Here is an 18990-nt window from a genome sequence, read left to right as displayed (position 1 = left end):
TCCCATGTGTAGTCCGTAGGCTTATTTCCTCTTCCCAGGTCAGCTCCTTTGGTTGATGCCCTATAATATGTTAAGGGCACCTTGTCCCAAGAGGTGCAGTCTGCGGCCCTTACCTTTCTTTTCTCCTGTGAAGGGCACAAAGTCCTCCCTGTCCTTCTGCTCCAGCGCCTCCTTCTCCAAGTACATGAGGAGGTGCTCTCGGTCAAATGGGCCAGTGGCTGCTTTCTGGGTCTGGTCTTTCTGTCGGAATCCAGCCGGTAGCATCGCACTCTGACAAGACAGATACGAGATGAAGGGAAGACACGTGCTGGACCGAGTTTGCTATTTCTTTACTCTTTTGGACTTGCTGTACGTGGAAAAGTGGTGGTGGTGGGGCGCACGTATACTGGCTGAGGGCTGGGGTCTCTAGGATGGTTCTAGGGATGTGTTATTCTGACCTCCTTTGCAAAGGGAGGAAACCCAACCAGCTCAAGGGACATAGTGACAGGGGCAGCAGCCTCTGGACCTTCTGACCTTCTGCAGCTGTCTTCTAGAATGTGGAGGGAGAAGGTCTTTTTGTGTCCATCACGATTAGGTTTGGTCAGGTATGCACACAAGAGCTCCTAAGTCAGGAGTCTGGATAACTACACTCACTCACTTCTAAACTGTTTCCTCCAGACATAGCTGAGAGGTAAGGAAATACTATGGTGTATGTCGATATTTGCCCGAGTAAGATTCATTTACTTGTCTTTCTGAGACACAGTCTCATGTAGCCCTGGTTGGCCTCAAACTCACTATGTAACTGAGGCTGGCCTTGACTCCTGATCCCCCTGCCTCTGCCTCCTGAGTGCTGGGATGAAGAACATGTATCAACATGCTCAGCTTTTGTTCTAAGTTTTTTGTTTTTCTTTTTTCTTTTTTTGCCCGATAAAGTCTCACCACATAGCATTGGCTGTCCTGGAACTCACTATGTAGACCAGGCTAGCTTTGAATGCCGAGAGATACGTGTGCCTCTACCTCCCAAGTATTGGGATTAAAGGAGCATGTCACTATACCTGGCTTTACTTTCGATTTTTAAGTCAAGATCTCACTTTGTAGCCCATGCTGACTATGTTGCTCAGGCTTGACCCAAATTCACAATCTTCCTCAGCCTCCCAAGTGCTGGGATGATAGACATGTGGCATTATGAACACCTGCTATGATTAAGCCCCAAGTTCCTTCCTTATATGTATAAAAATATTATACTTAAACAAAAAAATTAAATGTTCAAAGTACCTGGTACAGCAGGATGTCAGATAAATAGCTTTATTTACTTACATATTTACAGTTAAGTCACTATTTTGGATGCCTCCAATTTTAAGTTTAAGATAATGTCATCAGGGCTGAAGAAAATACTTGCTAAAGAAACACTATAACAAGATATTGAGCTTTTTAAGAACTGATAAAAATATTAAAAACCTCCCCAAATTCACTTGATGTTATGAGGATAATCATCTACACACTGTCAAAGAATTTCAAGTTATTTGTGTATTTGAACAAAATAATACCAGTTGTGGTAGCACATGCAATCCCAGTACTTTGGAGGTGGAGGGAGAATAATCAGAAATTCAAGGTTATTCCTGCATACATAATGATTATGAGGCCTGCCCCTGCTATTGGAGACCCTGCCTCAAAAAAAGCAAGAAGAGAAAAATATGATATAAAGTCAGGCATGGTATTGCAGGCTTATAGTCAACACATAGGAGGGCAGCTTAGGCTACATACCATGTTCCAGGCCAGCCTTAGCTACACAGTGAGACTCCATCTTACACACACACACACACACACTAAATAAATAAATACATTAATAAATAAATAAATAAATAAATAAATATTAATTCTGGGCTGGTTGTAGCATTACATATATTTAATCCCAGCACTTTAGAGGCAGAGGAGGGTAAATCTCTATGAGTTTGAGACTAGCCTGGGCTACATAGTGAGTTTCAGGCCAGACAAGACCACATAGTGAGATCTGCCTTTAAAAACAAAAGTCTGGGCTGGGTGATGATAGTGCTCGCCTTTAATCCCAGTACTAGGCAGATCTCTGTGCGTTCGAGGCTAACCTGGTCGACAAGAGCTAGTTCCAGGACAGGCCTCAAAGCTACAGAGAAACCCTGTTTCAAAAAACCAAAACAAATAAACAAAACAAAACAAAACAAAAAAACCAAAACCAAAAACAAGTTTGACTAGTATGGTGGCTCATGCCTGTAATTCTAACACTTGTGAAGTTGGGAGATAAAGACAGCGGGGATTCAGGTCATCCTCAGCTAAGCAGTGAGTTTGCAGCCCACCTAGGCTACAAGACCCAGTGTCAACAAACAAAAGAGTCTGGGGCTGTAGTTTAGGTGGTGGAGAGTTTGCTTCACTTTCATAAATCTCTGGGTTAAAGCCCTAACAGGCTGAAATGTCTGTAATCCCAGCACATGGGAGGTGGAGGCAGGAAGATCAGAGGTGTAAGGTCATCCTCAGCTATATAATATACAATATTCCAGGACAGCCTGGACTACATGAGACCCTATCTCACAAAACTAAAACAATGATTAAAAAATAAAAGCAAAGGAAACTACACTACAGAGGTGTTTTCAACAGCACCTGGGACATTTACCAGTGTGGGATCTGTGTGGGTCACCCTTGTACATGTGCCTTCCAATTATGATAAGGATTTAATACCAGTTCCCCCAAGGACTCTTGGGCCCAGCAAAGGATCTGACACTTGGAAAATACTCAGTTTAGTCCTACACTAAATCAGACTGTTCTTTCCCAATGGGAAACACTTTTCAACCTCTATGAACTAATTTTTGAGAAACACACCTGTCATTTCTCACTGTAGTGACCCTGGCCCTGAACCTGTAAAAGAGCATCAGCAGCAATGGGGAAGAACCCAGAATTCTACAGGGGGGCTGCAGGCACTTCGGAGATGGCTGAAGGAGCGCCTGCCCCCTTTTTCCCATGCTCTCTTAAGCGCCCCACTCCAGTTCCATGCCACCAACCTCGGGATCTAGGTCATCCAGAACATTTTCCAACTGTTTCAGCTCCTCCTCTGAGAGCTTGCCAAGAAGCTCATCCTCATCGATGTTCTTGTATTTCTCCAGCTCCTTCTGAAAGGGGAGCGCCATGGCTTCGCAGGTCCACCTTTCTCGTGCACTTGGAAGTGAGCCAGCTTCCCGGGACTTCACACTACCACTGTTAAAAGAGCAACACGGTCATCTCCTTGCTGTAAACTGCAAGATAAGTAATGGATTGTGCTACACTGGTCATGGATTCTACTGCAAAGACAATTCATCTGGAAGGCAGCATTGCCTTCAAATCCAGAGCAGGGCACAGCCCGCGGTATTTTAACACACAGCATTATTTCAACTATGTTTTTCCCTTTAGGGTAGCCCCGTAAGGAAGCCTGCAAGATACCACCATTGGGGGGCTGGGAGGTGGCTCAGAGGCTAACAGCTCTGACTGCTCTTTCAGAGGTCCTGAGTTTAATTCCCAGTAACCATATGGTGGCTTACAACCATCAGTAATGAGATCTGGTGCCCTCTTCTGGCCTACGGGCATACATGCAGGCAGAACACTATACATAATAAATAAATACATCTTTTAAAAAAAAAGATACCACCATTCGATGGATTTTACAGACTGTGACTGAGCTGGAGGTGACAGCAATGGGATGTGTGCTGGCTTCTGGCTCCCAGAGCAGTGAGTGCTTTTCCATTCTACTACGAGGCCTCTCCCCGCTTTCCATTGAAAACCAGGGAAGAACAATGACTAATTGTATGGTGGTTGTAAGCAGCACACTTGTGCCCTTTCAGGGTAGAGAGTGCTGTGAAGGACACAGAATGGGATCCATTCAGGGAAGAGTTCAGAGGACCGGTGTGAGGACACATTGTCCCGTGCAGTGAAACCAAGAGACGTTCTCAAGCCCTGGCCACAGTTGAGAGTAGTTCGTTTCTCTCTCTCTCTCTCTCTCTCTCTCTCTCTCTCTCTCTCTCTCTCCTCTTTTTCCTTCTTCATTAACTTTTTTTTTTTTTTGGTTTTTTCGAGACAGGGTTTCTCTGTAGCTTTGGAGCCTGTCCTGGAACTAGCTCTTGTAGACCAGGCTGGTCTCGAACTCACAGAGACCCGCCTGCCTCTGCCTCCCGAGTGCTGGGATTAAAGGCGTGCGCCACCAAATGATATCTTTGAGAGTACTTTAATAGTATTTTTTTTATTATTATTTGAAAGTCCCCCCTTTTAAATGATGTCTTTTGATGGCATCTGTCCACTACTACAGTCCTCCAGTGCTTTCTAGTGCCCGGTACCCTAATTTCCTCCCAGCTTCATGCCCTCTTTTTATCTTGGTTGTTATAGTTTCTGTAGTCATTCTCCCTAATTTTTCTTTCTTCATACCACCCCAAACATTCTCTCTTAGCCCCCGCAGCCCTCTGAAATGCCTCATTCTTAAACTATCACATCAAAAGCATGTTTTACTCAGTTCCTTGCAGAAAATTCTTCGGACCTTCTCTAGTGAGACAACGCTGCATTCCATCCAGTCTGCCCCTCCAAGACAGTGAGTGTAGCTATGTACCTGCTATTACTGAGGGCAGGGCTAGAGAAGTGCCCCAGGAAGATCATAGCTCAGCGAGACAGCCACACAGTCAGAATGTGGTAAGTGTTACGGTAATGTCTGAAGTAGGTCAAAAAATACTGGGGGGGGGGAGGTTTGAGAGTCACCCAAAAAAGAGATCGTCATTGACCCTTGAAGGAAGAGGCCTAAGGAGGACATGGATGCGCAAGGGCCATCTAGGATAGAGAAAGCATAAGCAGAGACATGGGAGAGGAAAGTTCATGCAGAGTTGGGGTGGTTAGGAGGAGGACTGTGTGTGGAGTGGGAAGTTGGGACATCCGTGAAGGGCTTCTTTACAGGCTACGCTAAGGGACCTGGATCTTACCAGCCCCTGAATTAAGGACCTAGCATAGGGAAAGCATTCTGAACTGTCTGAGCAGGCACAGATTACTCCAACGTACTAAGGCGACGGAAGACGAAGGCAAGTGGCCATGGCAGGGACAGACGGTCAGAACATCGTGATTTCTGACTTTGAAGATGCAGGAAAGGCCATGAGAAGAGGAATCTGGGGTCTCCAAAAGCTGGAAAAGATTAGGACTTTTCCCCTGCAGCCTTTAGAGAGCAGCAAAGTCTGGCTGACACCAATGAGATCATTTGGGTCTCTAACTTCTGTGGCGGCAACACAGTCATTTCTAAGCAACTGAATATGCTCTTTGTCACAGCAACAATACAGACACTAATACTTACTCTCCCCAAACACTCTCATCTCCAGGATAACTGTTCTAGAATAGTCCATTCATCCTTCCAGTTCTGCTCTCCACTCTGCTCTGGGCCCTAGGAATTCTGTCTCCTTAGGCTGCACCTGGGCTCCTGTCCTTTCTGGCTTCTGTTTGGCCAACAGGAGGCAACCAGAGGCAAAGCAGAGGACACAGAGGCATGGGAAGAGGGCGGGTGTAGAGAGGGTGTTTCAGAAGCCCATGCCACCCCACAGGCCATTGGGGTGGTAAAGGGTCTCTGTTATGACTCTTGCCAGATTTCTCCCTTGCTGTTTCTCCAAAGCTTCCTACATCCTTGCAAAGGGCCTCTTTATTGAATCGGTCTCAAGTAATTCGGTCTGAGACCACCCTCTGTTTCTTGTCGGGAAGCTGGCAGATGTGGCACCATTGCTTGGAATGCTCCTTTCTCTTTGTGCTCTGTTCCTGAGGCCTGGCGAAGATCCCAAGCTCTGCAGGACCTCAGGCCTTCAGCGTGAGGGCGGCCTTTGGCCACTCAGCCCGGCTCTTGTGTTTCTCCCCTCAATCTTTGGTTTCTTTTCACAGTTCCTCTTCCTCTGCCTTAAATACTGCTGTTCTTCAAAGTCTTATCTTAGAAATGATTTTCTCATCCCTCACCAAGGGTGCTTACTTACTTTGAAATTTTCGTATTTCTATTTTTTCTTTATTAAATTTGAAAATTTAATTGTTATCTATATTCTGTTAACTCTAAAAATCTGTATCAGTATCCTAACTTTTGTCCCTGAGGACCAGATCTGAGTTATCTAACCAAAATCCTCCCTTGGCTAGAATCTTAAAACCTTCCTTCAGACCCTTAAATGTCAGAAGAGCTCTTATCTGCTACTCCTCCTCTAGGATTTCAAGAAGTTGTTTAGAAACCAGGGTGTCATGCTTGATGGTTTTCCTTTGCCTCCTTTCTACCCACTAATCACCAAATCCTATCCTTACTGGACGACGAGGAGAAGCCCAGCCCTTGTCCTTCTGATCATTCTACATATAGTGGTCAAAGTGATTTTTTTCACTAACTTTTTAGTCCTTTAAAATCCCCCAGTGGCTTCTCATTGCCCCAAGGACAAAGTTCAAATTCACACTCTGGCCTCTGTAGTTCCATCCTCCTCTTCCCCACTGCCTTCCTCATGTCCTCCTGGACCACTTCCAATTCCTGGATCACTTATGTTCCCTTTGCTCAAAGCACTCAGAAGGTAACCGGTGATGAAGGTTAAATGGGTAACTCAAAGCCCACCCTTGCTGACTCTGCCAGACTCGTCCCGAGTCTCAATGTGACCTTCACCTCTTCCAACAGATCAGACCCTGAATCAAAATCTGGGTCCCGTGCTCCCCCTATGTGCTCCTTCGACTGCAGCTTGGCTCAGGCACAATGACTTGCTAATCTCAGTGAGGGCGGGGACTATCTAACTTTTATTTATCAATAAAATCTTGGCTCCCAGCACAGATCCTGACCCACAGTAGACATGCAATAAATACTGATGTCAAATGGAGGAAATGAGCTCAGAGTAGCGAGGTGGCCATGGGTCCAGAGATCTTTCCACTGCAGTTATTTTCCCACCACCCCCACCCCTCCTGGAGCCTGCTGAGATCACCTAAGCCCACAGAAATCGCTCTTCTCCTTCAGTTTGCTTTGTCTACATTGAGACTGGAAGATGAGTCTGGTAGAGTCAGTGAGGCGTGGGCTCTGACTTAGCCATTTAACATTCATCACCCGTTGTCTTTCATGCAGGTTACTATACATACATGTACGTTACTATACAGTTCTCTCTCCAGGTACCACCCCGCCCCCGGAAAACAGGGACTGCATTCTTATTCTTGTTGCTCTTGGGTTCTCCAGCTCAGGCTTGTAATATCATTCAACAAATGTCCACTGAAAGCCTACCTTTCCCAATAACCGCTGAGACACAGCAGTGGACAAAACAGATGGTCCTTTGGGCCCTATAATTCACAAGGGAAAGAGGATTCAATAATAACTTAACCACCAATAGTGCAAGTGCATGCCAGCAAATTTTACATTCTATAGCAAGGTGCCAGGGGGTCTCAGAGCCAGAGGGAAAAGGAAAGTTGTATCTGTTTAGAATGTGACACTGACCTGAAGGTACAAGGAGAACCTAGTTGTTACTGTTATTATGGTGGCGTTTTTAATTTTGTTTATCTGTTCGAGGCAGGGTCTCACTCTGTAGCCTAGGCTAGCCTGGAACTTGCTGTTTAGCCTAGGGCTGGCCTCAAACTTGTTCCAATCCTTCTTCAGCCTCCTAAGTGTTGTGACTATAGGCATATATAACCAAGACCAGCTATTTATTATTCTTATTCTTATTTTATTATTTTTGAGACAGAGGCAGGAGGATTGACACAGGTTTGAGGCCAGCCTGGTCTACATAGTAAGAGTTCCACCTCAAGACAAAACCAAACCCCTAAAACAAATCCAGGTGTGCTGTAGGGAAGAACACAGCCTTCTCATAGCTTCTGAAGTCAATTCCTGATTTTCCAGGGCTTGGCTGGCCTTCTGTATCCCACCCAGGCCCTGCTGGGTTCGCATTTGTTTCCCTCCCCGGGAGTGATGAGGCAGTGGAAAGTTTACAAAGTCCTGCCACAGACTCGCCTCCAGCAGGGTGTCTGTCCCACGGCAAACAGTCAACATGCAACAGGATACCAATGCACACACCGGAAGGGAAGGGAGCGTGTGCCTCTGAAGCTTCCAGGAGCTCAGGTGGGCAAACACAGTCTGTTGGCAAATGGAAAATAGGCGTGGCCACGAGCCGAAGGAAGTGTCTCTTCCTGTTACCCAGAAACACAAGCATTGGGAAGGAAAGTTCAGAGCGTGGTTTTCTGTGCTTCTTTTCCCACTATCTTGTTAAAATAACTATGCTGCAAAAGAGGAGAATCAGCCTTTTACTGTCACTACCCAGAGACAAACCAAACCCCAGACTGATGCTACTCTCTGATTCCTGAGTCAGTAAATAATATTAATCTTCTTCTGTTTAGTATACCTTCATTATTTCACCACAGTTGAGATTTACACAAGAGTCAAACCACATTTTCTTATCCACTGAGCCATCTCTCCAACCTTCAAACCATAATTTCTAAAACTAATAAACAGAACAACATCAGTTCATCAAAGCCCCTCAAAGCACACACTGGCCCATCTCTATTTTTTTTTTTCTGGGTTGGGATGAGATAGGCTCTCACCATAAAGCCTTGGCCAGCTTTTGGAACTCACTCCGTAGACCAAGCCATCCTCAAACTCATAGAAATCCTCCTGCCTCTGCCTCCAGCGTGCTGGGATTAAAGGCAAGGGCCACCAGACCTAGTCTTTAATTCATCTCTAGATGCTGGGCAAATATAAAGATGTGGAAATTATAGCCCGAGTTTTGAAGCCTAGCTATCTGAAGATAGACCAGCAAAATCTTTTTCTTTGTTTTAAACTGTCAAGAAGCCAGGCATGGAGGTGCAGGCCTGAAACCCCAGCATTCAGAAGTGGATGCCAGGAGATCAGGAGTTAGAGGCTAGACTCATATATACAGTGAGTTGAAGAACAACCTGGGCTACGTGAGACTTTGTCTTTTTCTGAGAAATAACCATCAAAGAATGAACGACACAGAACACAAAAGAGGGAAACTTTCTGGTAAAAAATTACAGCAATGCAGAGACTGAGCAGGCTGAAAGGGAAGCGAGGACCTGATCTGACCAGATTCACAAAGTGTTTCCAGCTGAGGCTATTCAAATCTTATAGCACAGAAACTGTCAGATGTTTTCAGCCTGAAAGTAGTTCCCTTTTATAACAATAAACCACAGAAGAAGGTTCTTTCCTCGCTCGGAAAGCACAGAAGGCCTTGTAGAGGCTGAGAGGTTAAAGCAATGGACTTGAAAGCACAGAAGACTAAAAGCAAGCCTTGGAGGTAACCAGGCCAGGGCCTCATGACCTGACCTCTGCAAAACAGGCAAAGAACAGTGGCAGCCACACATTGCGTCACCGCAGGGCAGAATGCAGAGCAAGGCATCACCAGGCAATTTTGTATTGTGCTAACATTACATGTCATACACAGTCGGAAGAATCAGGTGATGTAATTCATAGAACAACCCCTGCCATGCATGTGCTCCGCCACTGACAAGATAGCATCACATGACTATATTTATCTCGTGAGATGTGGGTGATACTTGGGGCATTACTGTATTGTGAGGTATGGTGCCTAGCGTATACAAGCTCTCGCAGTCAATTCTCGCTTGTTTTTGGCCTGAGAATAGTCCTCTTCTGTCTGCCTGTCTGTCTGTCTTTGTCTCTCTGTCTCTCACTCGGTTTTTCGAGACGGGGTCTCTCTATGAAACAGTTCTGGTTGTCCTGAGAACTAACTCTTGTAGACCAGGCTGGCCTCAAATTCACAGAGATCCGCCAGAGAGCAGTTCTCTTTCGGAAGTATTTGTTCCCTTGTTTTCCTCATTAAGATTAAATACAAGAAGCATCATACAAGGGTCTTGAATTAGCACTGTCCAGTGTGGCAAGCCTCCAAGCTCATGTTGACTTCCACCTGAGCAACAGCCAAGACTTCCCAGCTGGGGCAGAAGCTCTTTCATAGGGAAGTTTTATGGCCTTCCTATGCTACCTCCTGCCTCCTGATTTCGTCGTGGATCCTATGTCCCTCTGTTGCATGCCCCTCTTGGTTAGGCTCTATCTTCTGGGAACCTATCTTCTGAGGAGTTCTCATTTCTTTTGATATTGTGTCCCTCCCCGTTTCCCTTCTGAGACAAGGTTTTGCCATGTAGCCCTGGAAGGCCTGGAGCTCACTGTGGACCAGGTTAGCCTTTTCTTTGTTAGTCCTGGTGACTACAGAGAGGTGAACCACTGTGACTCGCTCAGTCCCTATTTCTAGACCTCTTTCTACCTCTTTGCCTTGTATTTCGGCCTTTCGGGTTTTTAACTGCCTGCTGCTGGCGTTACTGTTGTTGTTATTACTTTAAATATTAATTTATTTTTATTTGGTGTGTGGGTTATTTCTGCCTGCATGTATATTTGTGGGCCATGTGTGCACAGAGTGTCTGAGGACACCAGAAGGTGCTGGATCCTCTGCAAATGGAAGTTATAGTTGTTAGCAGCTATGCAGGTGATGGAGGAAGGTCATTGGCTAATAAAGAAACTACCTTGGCCCATTTGATAGGCCAGCCTTTAGGTGGGTAGAATAAACAGAACAGAATGCTGGGAGGAAGAGGAAGTGAGCTCGTACGCCTTAGCTCTGCTCTCTGTGGCAGACGTGATGAAACTCTGACCCAGGATGGATGTAGGCTAGAATCTTCACGGTAAGCGCACCTTGGGGTGCTATACACATTAATAGAAATGTGTAATCAAGATGTACGAATTAGCCAGTAAGAAGCTAGAGCTAATGGGCCAGGCAGTGTTTATATGAATACGGTTTGTGTGTTGTTATTTCGGGGCATAAGCTAGCCAGGCGGCTGGGAGCAGGGCGGCAGGAATGCAACCCGCAGCTCCTTCAACATGCAGGTACTGGAAATCTAACCTAGGTCCTCTACAAGAGCAAAAAGTGCTCTTGACTGCTGAGCCATTTCTCCAGCCCTATCATCATCATCATCATCATCATCATCATCATCATCATCACCACCATCATCACCATTACCACTATCTGTTGTAATAGGAGCGGCGGGGCTCCGTCCCCAGCACCCCGGCCGCCTGCTAGCTTATGCCCAAAATAACAACACACAAACTGTATTCATTTAAACACTGCTTGGCCCATTTCTATCTAGCCTCTTCTAGGCTAATTCTCACACCTGGACTAGCCCATTTCTAATTATGTGTGTAGCCCACGAGGTGGCTTACAAGGGAGATTCTAGCCTACTTCCATCCTGGGTTGGAGCTTCACTGTGTGTGCCTGGGAGAGGGTAGCATGGCATCTGCTCCAGAGAGCAGAGCTGTCGAGTCTGAGCTCACTTCCTCTTCCTCCCAGCATTCTGTTCTGTTTACTCCACCCACCTATGTTTTAACCTATGAGGGCCAAGCAGTTTCTTTATTGCTTAACCAATGAAATCAACAGATTGATATATGACACTCCCACATCAACTATCATCATCATTGGGGGAGGGGAGGGGAGAGTGTCTTATGCAGCTCTTGCTGGCCTTAAATGTCTGATACTCTTGCCTCATCTCCCAAGCACTGAGATTATAGGTGTGTGCACCAGTCCCGAATTCGTGCCACTTTAGTACGTCCCTCATCCTGCCATTGGGAATTGAAAGACTTCTATCTTCCTGACACCATGGGTTTCCTGTTTTCGCCCTTTGATTCATCTGCTTTCCTGGTTTCTGCCTGCTCTTGTGGTCTTTGATCTACCTGTCTCTTTTTCTTTGGCACTGATCAGCTAAGTTTTGATTTATACCTTGTTATGACCTGTGGGTGGTATGGGCAACCTGATTCAGGATTCCTTACAAACCGACTCAGAATGATAGGTAAGCCATAAAGCAGGTGGTGTGCAATGGCATTGCAATTTAGAATGGCTGTCTATAAACAAGGGTGCTGTCTGCTCCCATCCACATTGCCTACATGATAGCCATGCTCATGAGACTCCAGAGTCCCCCAAGAACTCTGATGAGGGGCCTCTTGGTTCTTCCTCAGTTCTGTGCCCCAATTGTGTGGCACTGTCATGTCCAGGTTTAGTAGAGCTTGTCCAGGAACTCCTGCCACTCACAGTCCTAGAATCAACCTTTTGCCAACCTAGTTGCCACTAAGGGAATCAGGGAAACTGGTAATATACATGAAAGAAATAATTAATAGGAAAGTCTTCCAGTCTTCTTCCTTCCTCCCTCCCTCCCTCCCTCCCTCCCTCCCTTCCTCCCTCCCTTCCTTCCTTCCTTTCCTCCCCCACCTGCCTCACTGTCTCTTTCTCAGTAAAGAAAGGGGCAGAGTTAAAACAGGCTCTCACTATGTAGAGGCTGGCCTGGAACTTGCTATTTAGCCCAGGCAGACCTTGACACTGTGATCCTCCTGCATCAGCTTCCTGAGTGCTGAGATTACACACATGTACCACCATACCTGACAGATAGGCTAGCCTTGATACTCAAACAGGAAGGCTGAAAATATAAGAACAAAAATAATAACCAATCACAGCTCTCAGGATGGATGTACTGAAATACATCAAAGAATTCAAACTGGCTTTGGAGGGAGTAGAGACAATTGCAGCCCCATTGAAGAGCCAGTGCCTCTCCTTTACACAAAGTCTTCAAAGCTATATATAACTCAGTGCTGTTTTAGAGACAGGGTTTTTCTGTGTAACCCTGGCCGTCCTGGAACTCTGGTCTCGAACTCAGACAGTCACCTGCCTCTGCCTCCTGAATGCTGGGATTAAAGGCATGTTCCACGCACTGTAATTGACTTTGTGGTGTACTAAAAATAAAAATTATTGATGATAAAAAATTAATTAGAAGAGTTTCTAGGAAGAACAGAAGAAATTAAGGTTAGGAAAATAGACTGGAGTTAAATGATCCATGAGAACTAGAAACTGAAATATGAATTCTAACCTGCCTGGTAATAAGAAACACAATTGACAATACTCATGATTTACACACTTACTAATAAGGGTGTTCTGGCCACCCACTCAATAATACATTGAAGGTAGATTTCCCAAAGTTGGCTCCAGTCAATGCTAGTTAGTTTTTGAAAATGTCCATATATGTGTGTATATATGGTATATATAGTATATGAAGTACATACATTATATAAATATTTTGCACATAGCTTGGAAAACATTGTATACCATATTCTACAGATCCAAGAACTGTGACTCATGAAAAGCTCTGACCACAAAGAGTAAACCAGCTTTCCTAGATCTGATTAGGTTTCTTTTTCTGGTAACATTAATTCTAAACATTTAGAAACATGACAGCTCAGAGAATTACAAAACACACACACACACACACACACACACACACACACACACATCACTACAGACACATATCCAAGTAAATGTGCATGCTTTAAATGACTATTTTCACATACACGAGATCTAGCTATAAAAAAATTAATCTGAAACAAAAGCAGTCTATATCAGAGATTAAATGCAGTATCTATTTATTTATTTAAATTTAGACAGGGTCTCAACCCTGTAGTCTTTACTAGTCTAGAACTCACAGTGTGAACGAGGCTATCCTAGAACTGGTTCTTGTAGACCAGACTTACTGACCTAAAATTCACTGAGATCCATCTGCCTCTGCCACTGAGTGCTGGGATTAAAGGCGTGCGCTAGCCTGGAACTTCTGATGAGTGTCCTATTTCTGCCTCCTTAGTGCTAGGACTAGGAGCATGAGCCATCATACCTGGTGGTTTAAGAGTTGATTCTGAAGTTGGTTGGTGGTGACACATGCCCTTAATCCCAGCACTTGGGAGGCAGAGGCAGGTGAATCTCTGTGAGGTTGAGGCCAGCCTGGTCTACAAAAGCTAGTTCCAGAACAGGCACCAAAGCTACACAGAGAAACCCTGTCTCAAAAAACAAAAACAAAAAGAGAGTTGATTCTGTGTTATGTAGTCTGTAGTAGGACGTCTTCTGCACATGCGTTCTCTGACCCAGGTATAGCCTATAAATCCATAGAGCCTTTAACACAAGGTTTCATGTAATTGACACACAAAGGGACGAAGGGGGGAATTCCATTATTTATGTTCTGTCAGAAGCTACATCAGTTACTTCCTCAGCATTTTCTCAACCCAAAGCAGAAAGACCCATCATTCGATACTGCTGTGTTCTCAAACTTCCTGACACACTGTCACAAACTTCAGACGCGGAAGGGAAAATGAACTACCATTCAATCCTAGCCAGAATCTTCTTTCTCAAATTGCCTTACATACTGTCACGGATCTCCGATGTGGAGAGGAAAAAGACAGCTGACCTTGGTAGAGTGTGCCAGTCACCCAGCTACTCAGGAAGCTGAGGCAGAAGGAGCGTGAGTTAAAGGCTGAGTTAAAGAAAAAAAAAGCATGAGGTAAGGAAGAGTGAGGCTGGGTGTGGTGGCGCACGCCTTTAATCCCAGCACTGGGAGGCAGAAGCAGGCGGATCTCTGAGTTTGAGGCCAGCCTGGTCTACAGAGTGAGTTCCAGGTCAGCCAGGGCTACACAGACAAACCCCGTCTCAAACAAACAAAAAACATCACCACCACCACAAATGGAAAACAAACACAAACAAGGCTCAGTGGTAGAGTGCTTGCCTAGCATGTGGGCCGCATCTTTAATCCCCAATATGGCCAGGGTGGAGAGGTCCTTCATGGTAGTTCCTAGTTAGGGTAAGAATTTACTGAGGGTTGGATATTATTAGCACAGTTGGCCCCACTAATAACGGTGAGTTCCACATCTGCTACTTTAATCAATTGCATGTCAAATTATCTAAAAAAAATATTGGGGTTGAATATAGGGGCCAGTGGTAGACTGCTTTCTGAGGAAGACTCTGAGCTTATGACTAAAGCATAGAGTATGACTGTGTATACCTTCTTCTGGTCATGCCATAAAAACAGCAGGGAAAGATATACAGTTACACTGTGTTAGGTATACGCAATTTAAAGAGGCTTTAAATACCTGGGGAACATACATTTGGTTGCATGAGGATGCTATGATATTTTATAAAAAGGACTTCAAATCTTCTGATGGGGGGGGGGATGGTTTTCAATGACAAATTTCCCGTGGGTACCAAGGATATGATGGCACTTTATGTTACAGCGAGGGAATTCTTCTCTTAAACATAAGTGGTCAATAGTAGTTAAGAAGATCCAAAAGAAGTGACTCTTCCCTGACTCCATCAGCATCTCTGGGAAGATCTGTGTCTTGGTCGGGAATGTGAAGTTAAGAGCTTTCTCTCCGACTCACCACAGCGGCCAACAACCATGCGGTCCTCTGCAGCCCTTTCTGTGTGTCTGCTTATGTTTTTAAATTCCCCTCCAATTTCTTATTTAAAAAGTTCAATCCTACTAAAGAATGAAGCAAAATCCAGCTGTACCCCACTCTTCTTGCCTCCCTAGCTCTCACCACTGTCTTGTGGCGAGGCTCCTGAATGTGCTCTACCGCCATAAAAGGCTCTTCTCTCATCCTGCCGTGTGTGCTGCAGATAGATGTAACAGTGCTCCACCTCCAAACTCCCAAACTTTCATAGCATTCATCAGAAGGTGCTTTCGATGCTGCTAGGGGAGAAGAGTCATCAATGGATACCCAAACAGTGAACCCTGAATACCGACCAGCCAGGCAAGATGTGCTTACTGGCCCAACGGTGACAGGAAGGTGATGGGGACAACCAACAGTTTCTGACTGAATTGGAGGCCTGCTCCACAGGAGAGGGAATGCACGCCTGGTCAAAAGACCATGGCTTGGGAGGCTAGAGGCCCTATGTGGGGGGAACCCACTATTGATGCTTTGCTAAATGGACACGCCGTCACGCTGTCTTCTAAAATATGTCTATGCCCATATATTAGTGCTGCTCTCAACTCTGGCCAGAGAAGATTCTGCAGCAGTGGGCAGCAGTTGATGCAGAGACTCTTTTTTTTTTTAATATTTATTTATTTATTTATTTATTTATTTATTTATTTATTATGTATACAATATTCTGTTTGCGTGTATGTCTCCAGGCCAGAAGAGGGCACCAGACCTCATTACAGATGGTTGTGAGCCACCATGTCGTTGCTGGGAATTGAACTCAGGACCTTTGGAAGAGCAGACGATGCTTTTAACCACTGAGCCATCTCTCCAGCCCCCGATGCAGAGACTCTTAAACGACCAAAGTATTGAGAAGAAGTGACTATCGAGTGCTCATCCATAAATGGGACATCTTTATCAACCACCTCAAAGCGCAGAGAGCATCATTCAGGAGGGAGTGGAAAGAATGTGAGAGCCAGCGGATGGGGAGGAGGACAGGGAAATACTATCTTCTAGACACGACATAGATGTTGTGCTCATGAGCTCACAGCAGCTGTAATCACCAATGCAGGACCTTCAGAATGAGCCAACAAGACCATTCAACTTTAGATTTAGTAAGCGACCACCATAATTGCCATTACCACAACCACTGACAAAGGCATGAGGGTGGGAAGGGGATGTATTGGGGGTTAAGGACGGATGGGTAGGATCAAGTATATTGTGCCAAATAATAAGTAAAGGTATTTTTAAAAAGATTTAAATAAAAAAATACCAGAACAATCTCCTATATACTACAAAACTATTACTGCACTTAAGAACAGTAATTCCACGGCGTCTAATATACAGTCCGTATTCAGGTATCTTGAACATCTACAAAATATCTGTACTTATTTCTTTATTTTGGATGCAACATTGAGACATGGTCTCACTATATGTTGCCCAAGCTGGCCTGAAACTCACTATGTAGGTCAAGCTGGTCTCAAAGTCACAGACATCTGCCTGCTGGCATTAAGGAAGGCACCACCATGTCCTGACCCCCAAATGACCTTTGACAGCGACCGTTTCCTCATCTAGGAGTCAAAGTCCACACACACCAATCCACAGTGACTGGTATTGCCATCTGTGATAGCTGTACCCTTGCATCATTCACCCATGAATGCTCCATGGGTGAAACTGTGCAGGAGACTCACCGGGGTACCGCCTGGACCTTTGCGGGGATGATGGAAACTTTCTAATTCCAGCATTGTAAAGACACCATTCTCCCTGAGTAAGACACTCTGAAAGAATATGAAACCCCTGCTCTGACCCTTCTTTTCCGCAAAGGTTTTGTACCAGTTGATAGTTGGGGGTCAGTGTTTGCACAGTGCCTCTCTCAGCCTTCCTATTGTGCATTCATTTTTCACACAATAACCCATCAGTACCACTCTCTCTTTCCTCACCCTATATTCTTTCTGGAGTCTCCACCCCCACCTTCTTGCAGAGCACATTTGACGTCTCAGGCCCAGCCCTAGGGAGCCACCGACCTCTATCAGCTGATCCCACTGCCTTCAGCAAACAAAACCAACACACTGTGGCTTCCCAATTTATCTTAACATAAACCCCGAAACCTTTGCGATATTTATTGAGCTAGACTGACAAGAATAGAGTAAATCGGGTAACAACAAACAAAAACCAAAACCACCTGGATTAACTAAAGTCCTGAAAACCTTCTGGCTTCCTTGATGAAAACTGTTTGTTCTGTCTCCATCACGCTTTCTGTAAATACTCTTGTCATTTCAGTCCCTTGATACAAATGCCTAAGAAGAAAAGCGGTGCAGAAACCATTTCACCAAATACTCCATTTTACACGGAGAACGCAGCGCAGAGGCGAAGATCCTGGCTCAGGATCCCTCAGTTCCTCAGTGGTGGAGCTGCTACAGAAACCATGCTTTTATAATACCTCCCCTGATGTTCTTTTTTTTCTCTCCTTTCCCAAGCGCATGATGAATCAGATATTTAAAAGGAGCCGAAGGAGCGGTGGCGTTCTCGGCTTCTTCACTGTAATTTGCATTTTAGCCGCATCACTCCTCCCTCCCACCTTCTGACATTTTAAAGTAAAAATTCCCAAAACCTATTATTATTATCATTATCATTATTATTTGAAACCGACCTTCATTTTTTGCAGGTCAACAGGTTAAGGCAAGGAAGTCCCGGGAAGGCACGAACCAGCATGATTTTGACCAGAAAGAATAAGAAAAAGATTCTCTGGGACCTGTAAAGGGCGGCTTTTTGATGGCTGAAGAGTCCTGTGACAGCTCCGGGAACCTCAAGAAAGAAGCTAACCCGAGTCCTCCCTTCCCAGGCTCCTGTGCAAATGAGGCCGCGAGATGCTCCAGACTCCAGGAGCTTATCACACGTTCACCGGAGAGGAGAAAATGGGAAACAAAGCCCAACGTGGAAAACCCCAGCTCCGCAGCCCCGGGCGACCAGAGACCGCGCCCTCTCTGCATCTGCGTGTGGAGTGCGGTGTTGAGGGGGCTGCGGGGCATGGTGCAGCCGGTACCCAGACGCGTCCCGGGCCACCCCGCGCCATCCCCGCCTCCCCACGCACCCGCCACCCGGGTGCAAGCTGCTGCGGGCTGCGCTTGGCTGCGTGCCACGCCATGGAGCATCCTCCTGCGGACAGGCAGGGTGCGGCGGCCCCTGAGCTCCATTCGGGCGCTGCAGACAGGCTGCCCCTCTCGCCCCAGTTTCTCACCCTTTCTTGCGCCCATCCCGAAGCGGAAGGTGCTGACCAGCAGCCTTAGAGCCCCAGCTCGAGGGTCGGATCTGCAGGGGCGGCGCCGTGGCCCCGGGCTAGAACTGCGATCAACAGGCGGCTCGGGGGCCGGGCGCGGCGCGGGGTGCGCGGCTGCACCGGGGCAGCCTGGGAAGCGTAGTTTCTGCGGTGCGCGGTGGCCACGCGGAGGCAGGACCCCTGCCCGGGCCGCAACTGGGTCTCTCGACAACGCACTGGCCTCGCAGGGTCCTGCCCTAGAGTCTGGAGCAATATGTGCTAGCGCTCAACGGAGCAGGTGGAACCTGGGCTTGGGGAAGCTGGGTAGACTCTGTGGAGATGCTCAGGATCACTGACGCGGTGGGTGGCAGAGGCTTGGCAAGACTGTGGACAAGTGAGCATCTTTCTGTGCAGCCTTCGGGCCAGACTCAGGAACAGAGCAGGCCTGACCTAGGATTTACTGGCTGGGCGTGGGTGTGGAAAGGACTAAATGGGTTAATTGCTTAGGGAA

The 18990-nt window shown here is 46.1% G+C and overlaps 1 protein-coding gene across 2 annotated transcripts in view; it reads right to left on the bottom strand.

Annotated features, from left to right (window-relative positions):
• Nucleotides 1-18600, bottom strand: part of Tmod2 (tropomodulin 2) — a 41222-nt gene extending 22622 nt beyond the window's left edge. Inside the window, exons 1-3 of one of the 2 annotated variants that reach the window (XM_041679608.1) lie at nt 18462-18600; nt 3009-3201; nt 114-270 (exon numbers count right to left, since the gene is read on the bottom strand). In XM_041679608.1, the coding sequence (XP_041535542.1) occupies nt 114-270; nt 3009-3134 (283 nt within the window). In that variant the 5' untranslated portion in view covers nt 3135-3201; nt 18462-18600. Of the gene's footprint in view, nt 1-113; nt 271-3008; nt 3202-17873; nt 18153-18461 lie in introns of those variants that run through there. The other variant, XM_041679609.1, reaches the window with a different exon arrangement.
• Between the last annotated feature and the right edge of the window lie 390 nt (nt 18601-18990).

This window comes from Microtus oregoni, unplaced genomic scaffold (genome assembly GCF_018167655.1).
Source record: "Microtus oregoni isolate MIOR12 unplaced genomic scaffold, Mior012 000032F_ref0000030, whole genome shotgun sequence".
Lineage (NCBI taxonomy): Eukaryota > Metazoa > Chordata > Mammalia > Rodentia > Cricetidae > Microtus > Microtus oregoni.
The sequence above is the reverse complement of the archived record's forward strand: the minus strand, read 5'-3'. Positions and strand labels throughout refer to the sequence as shown.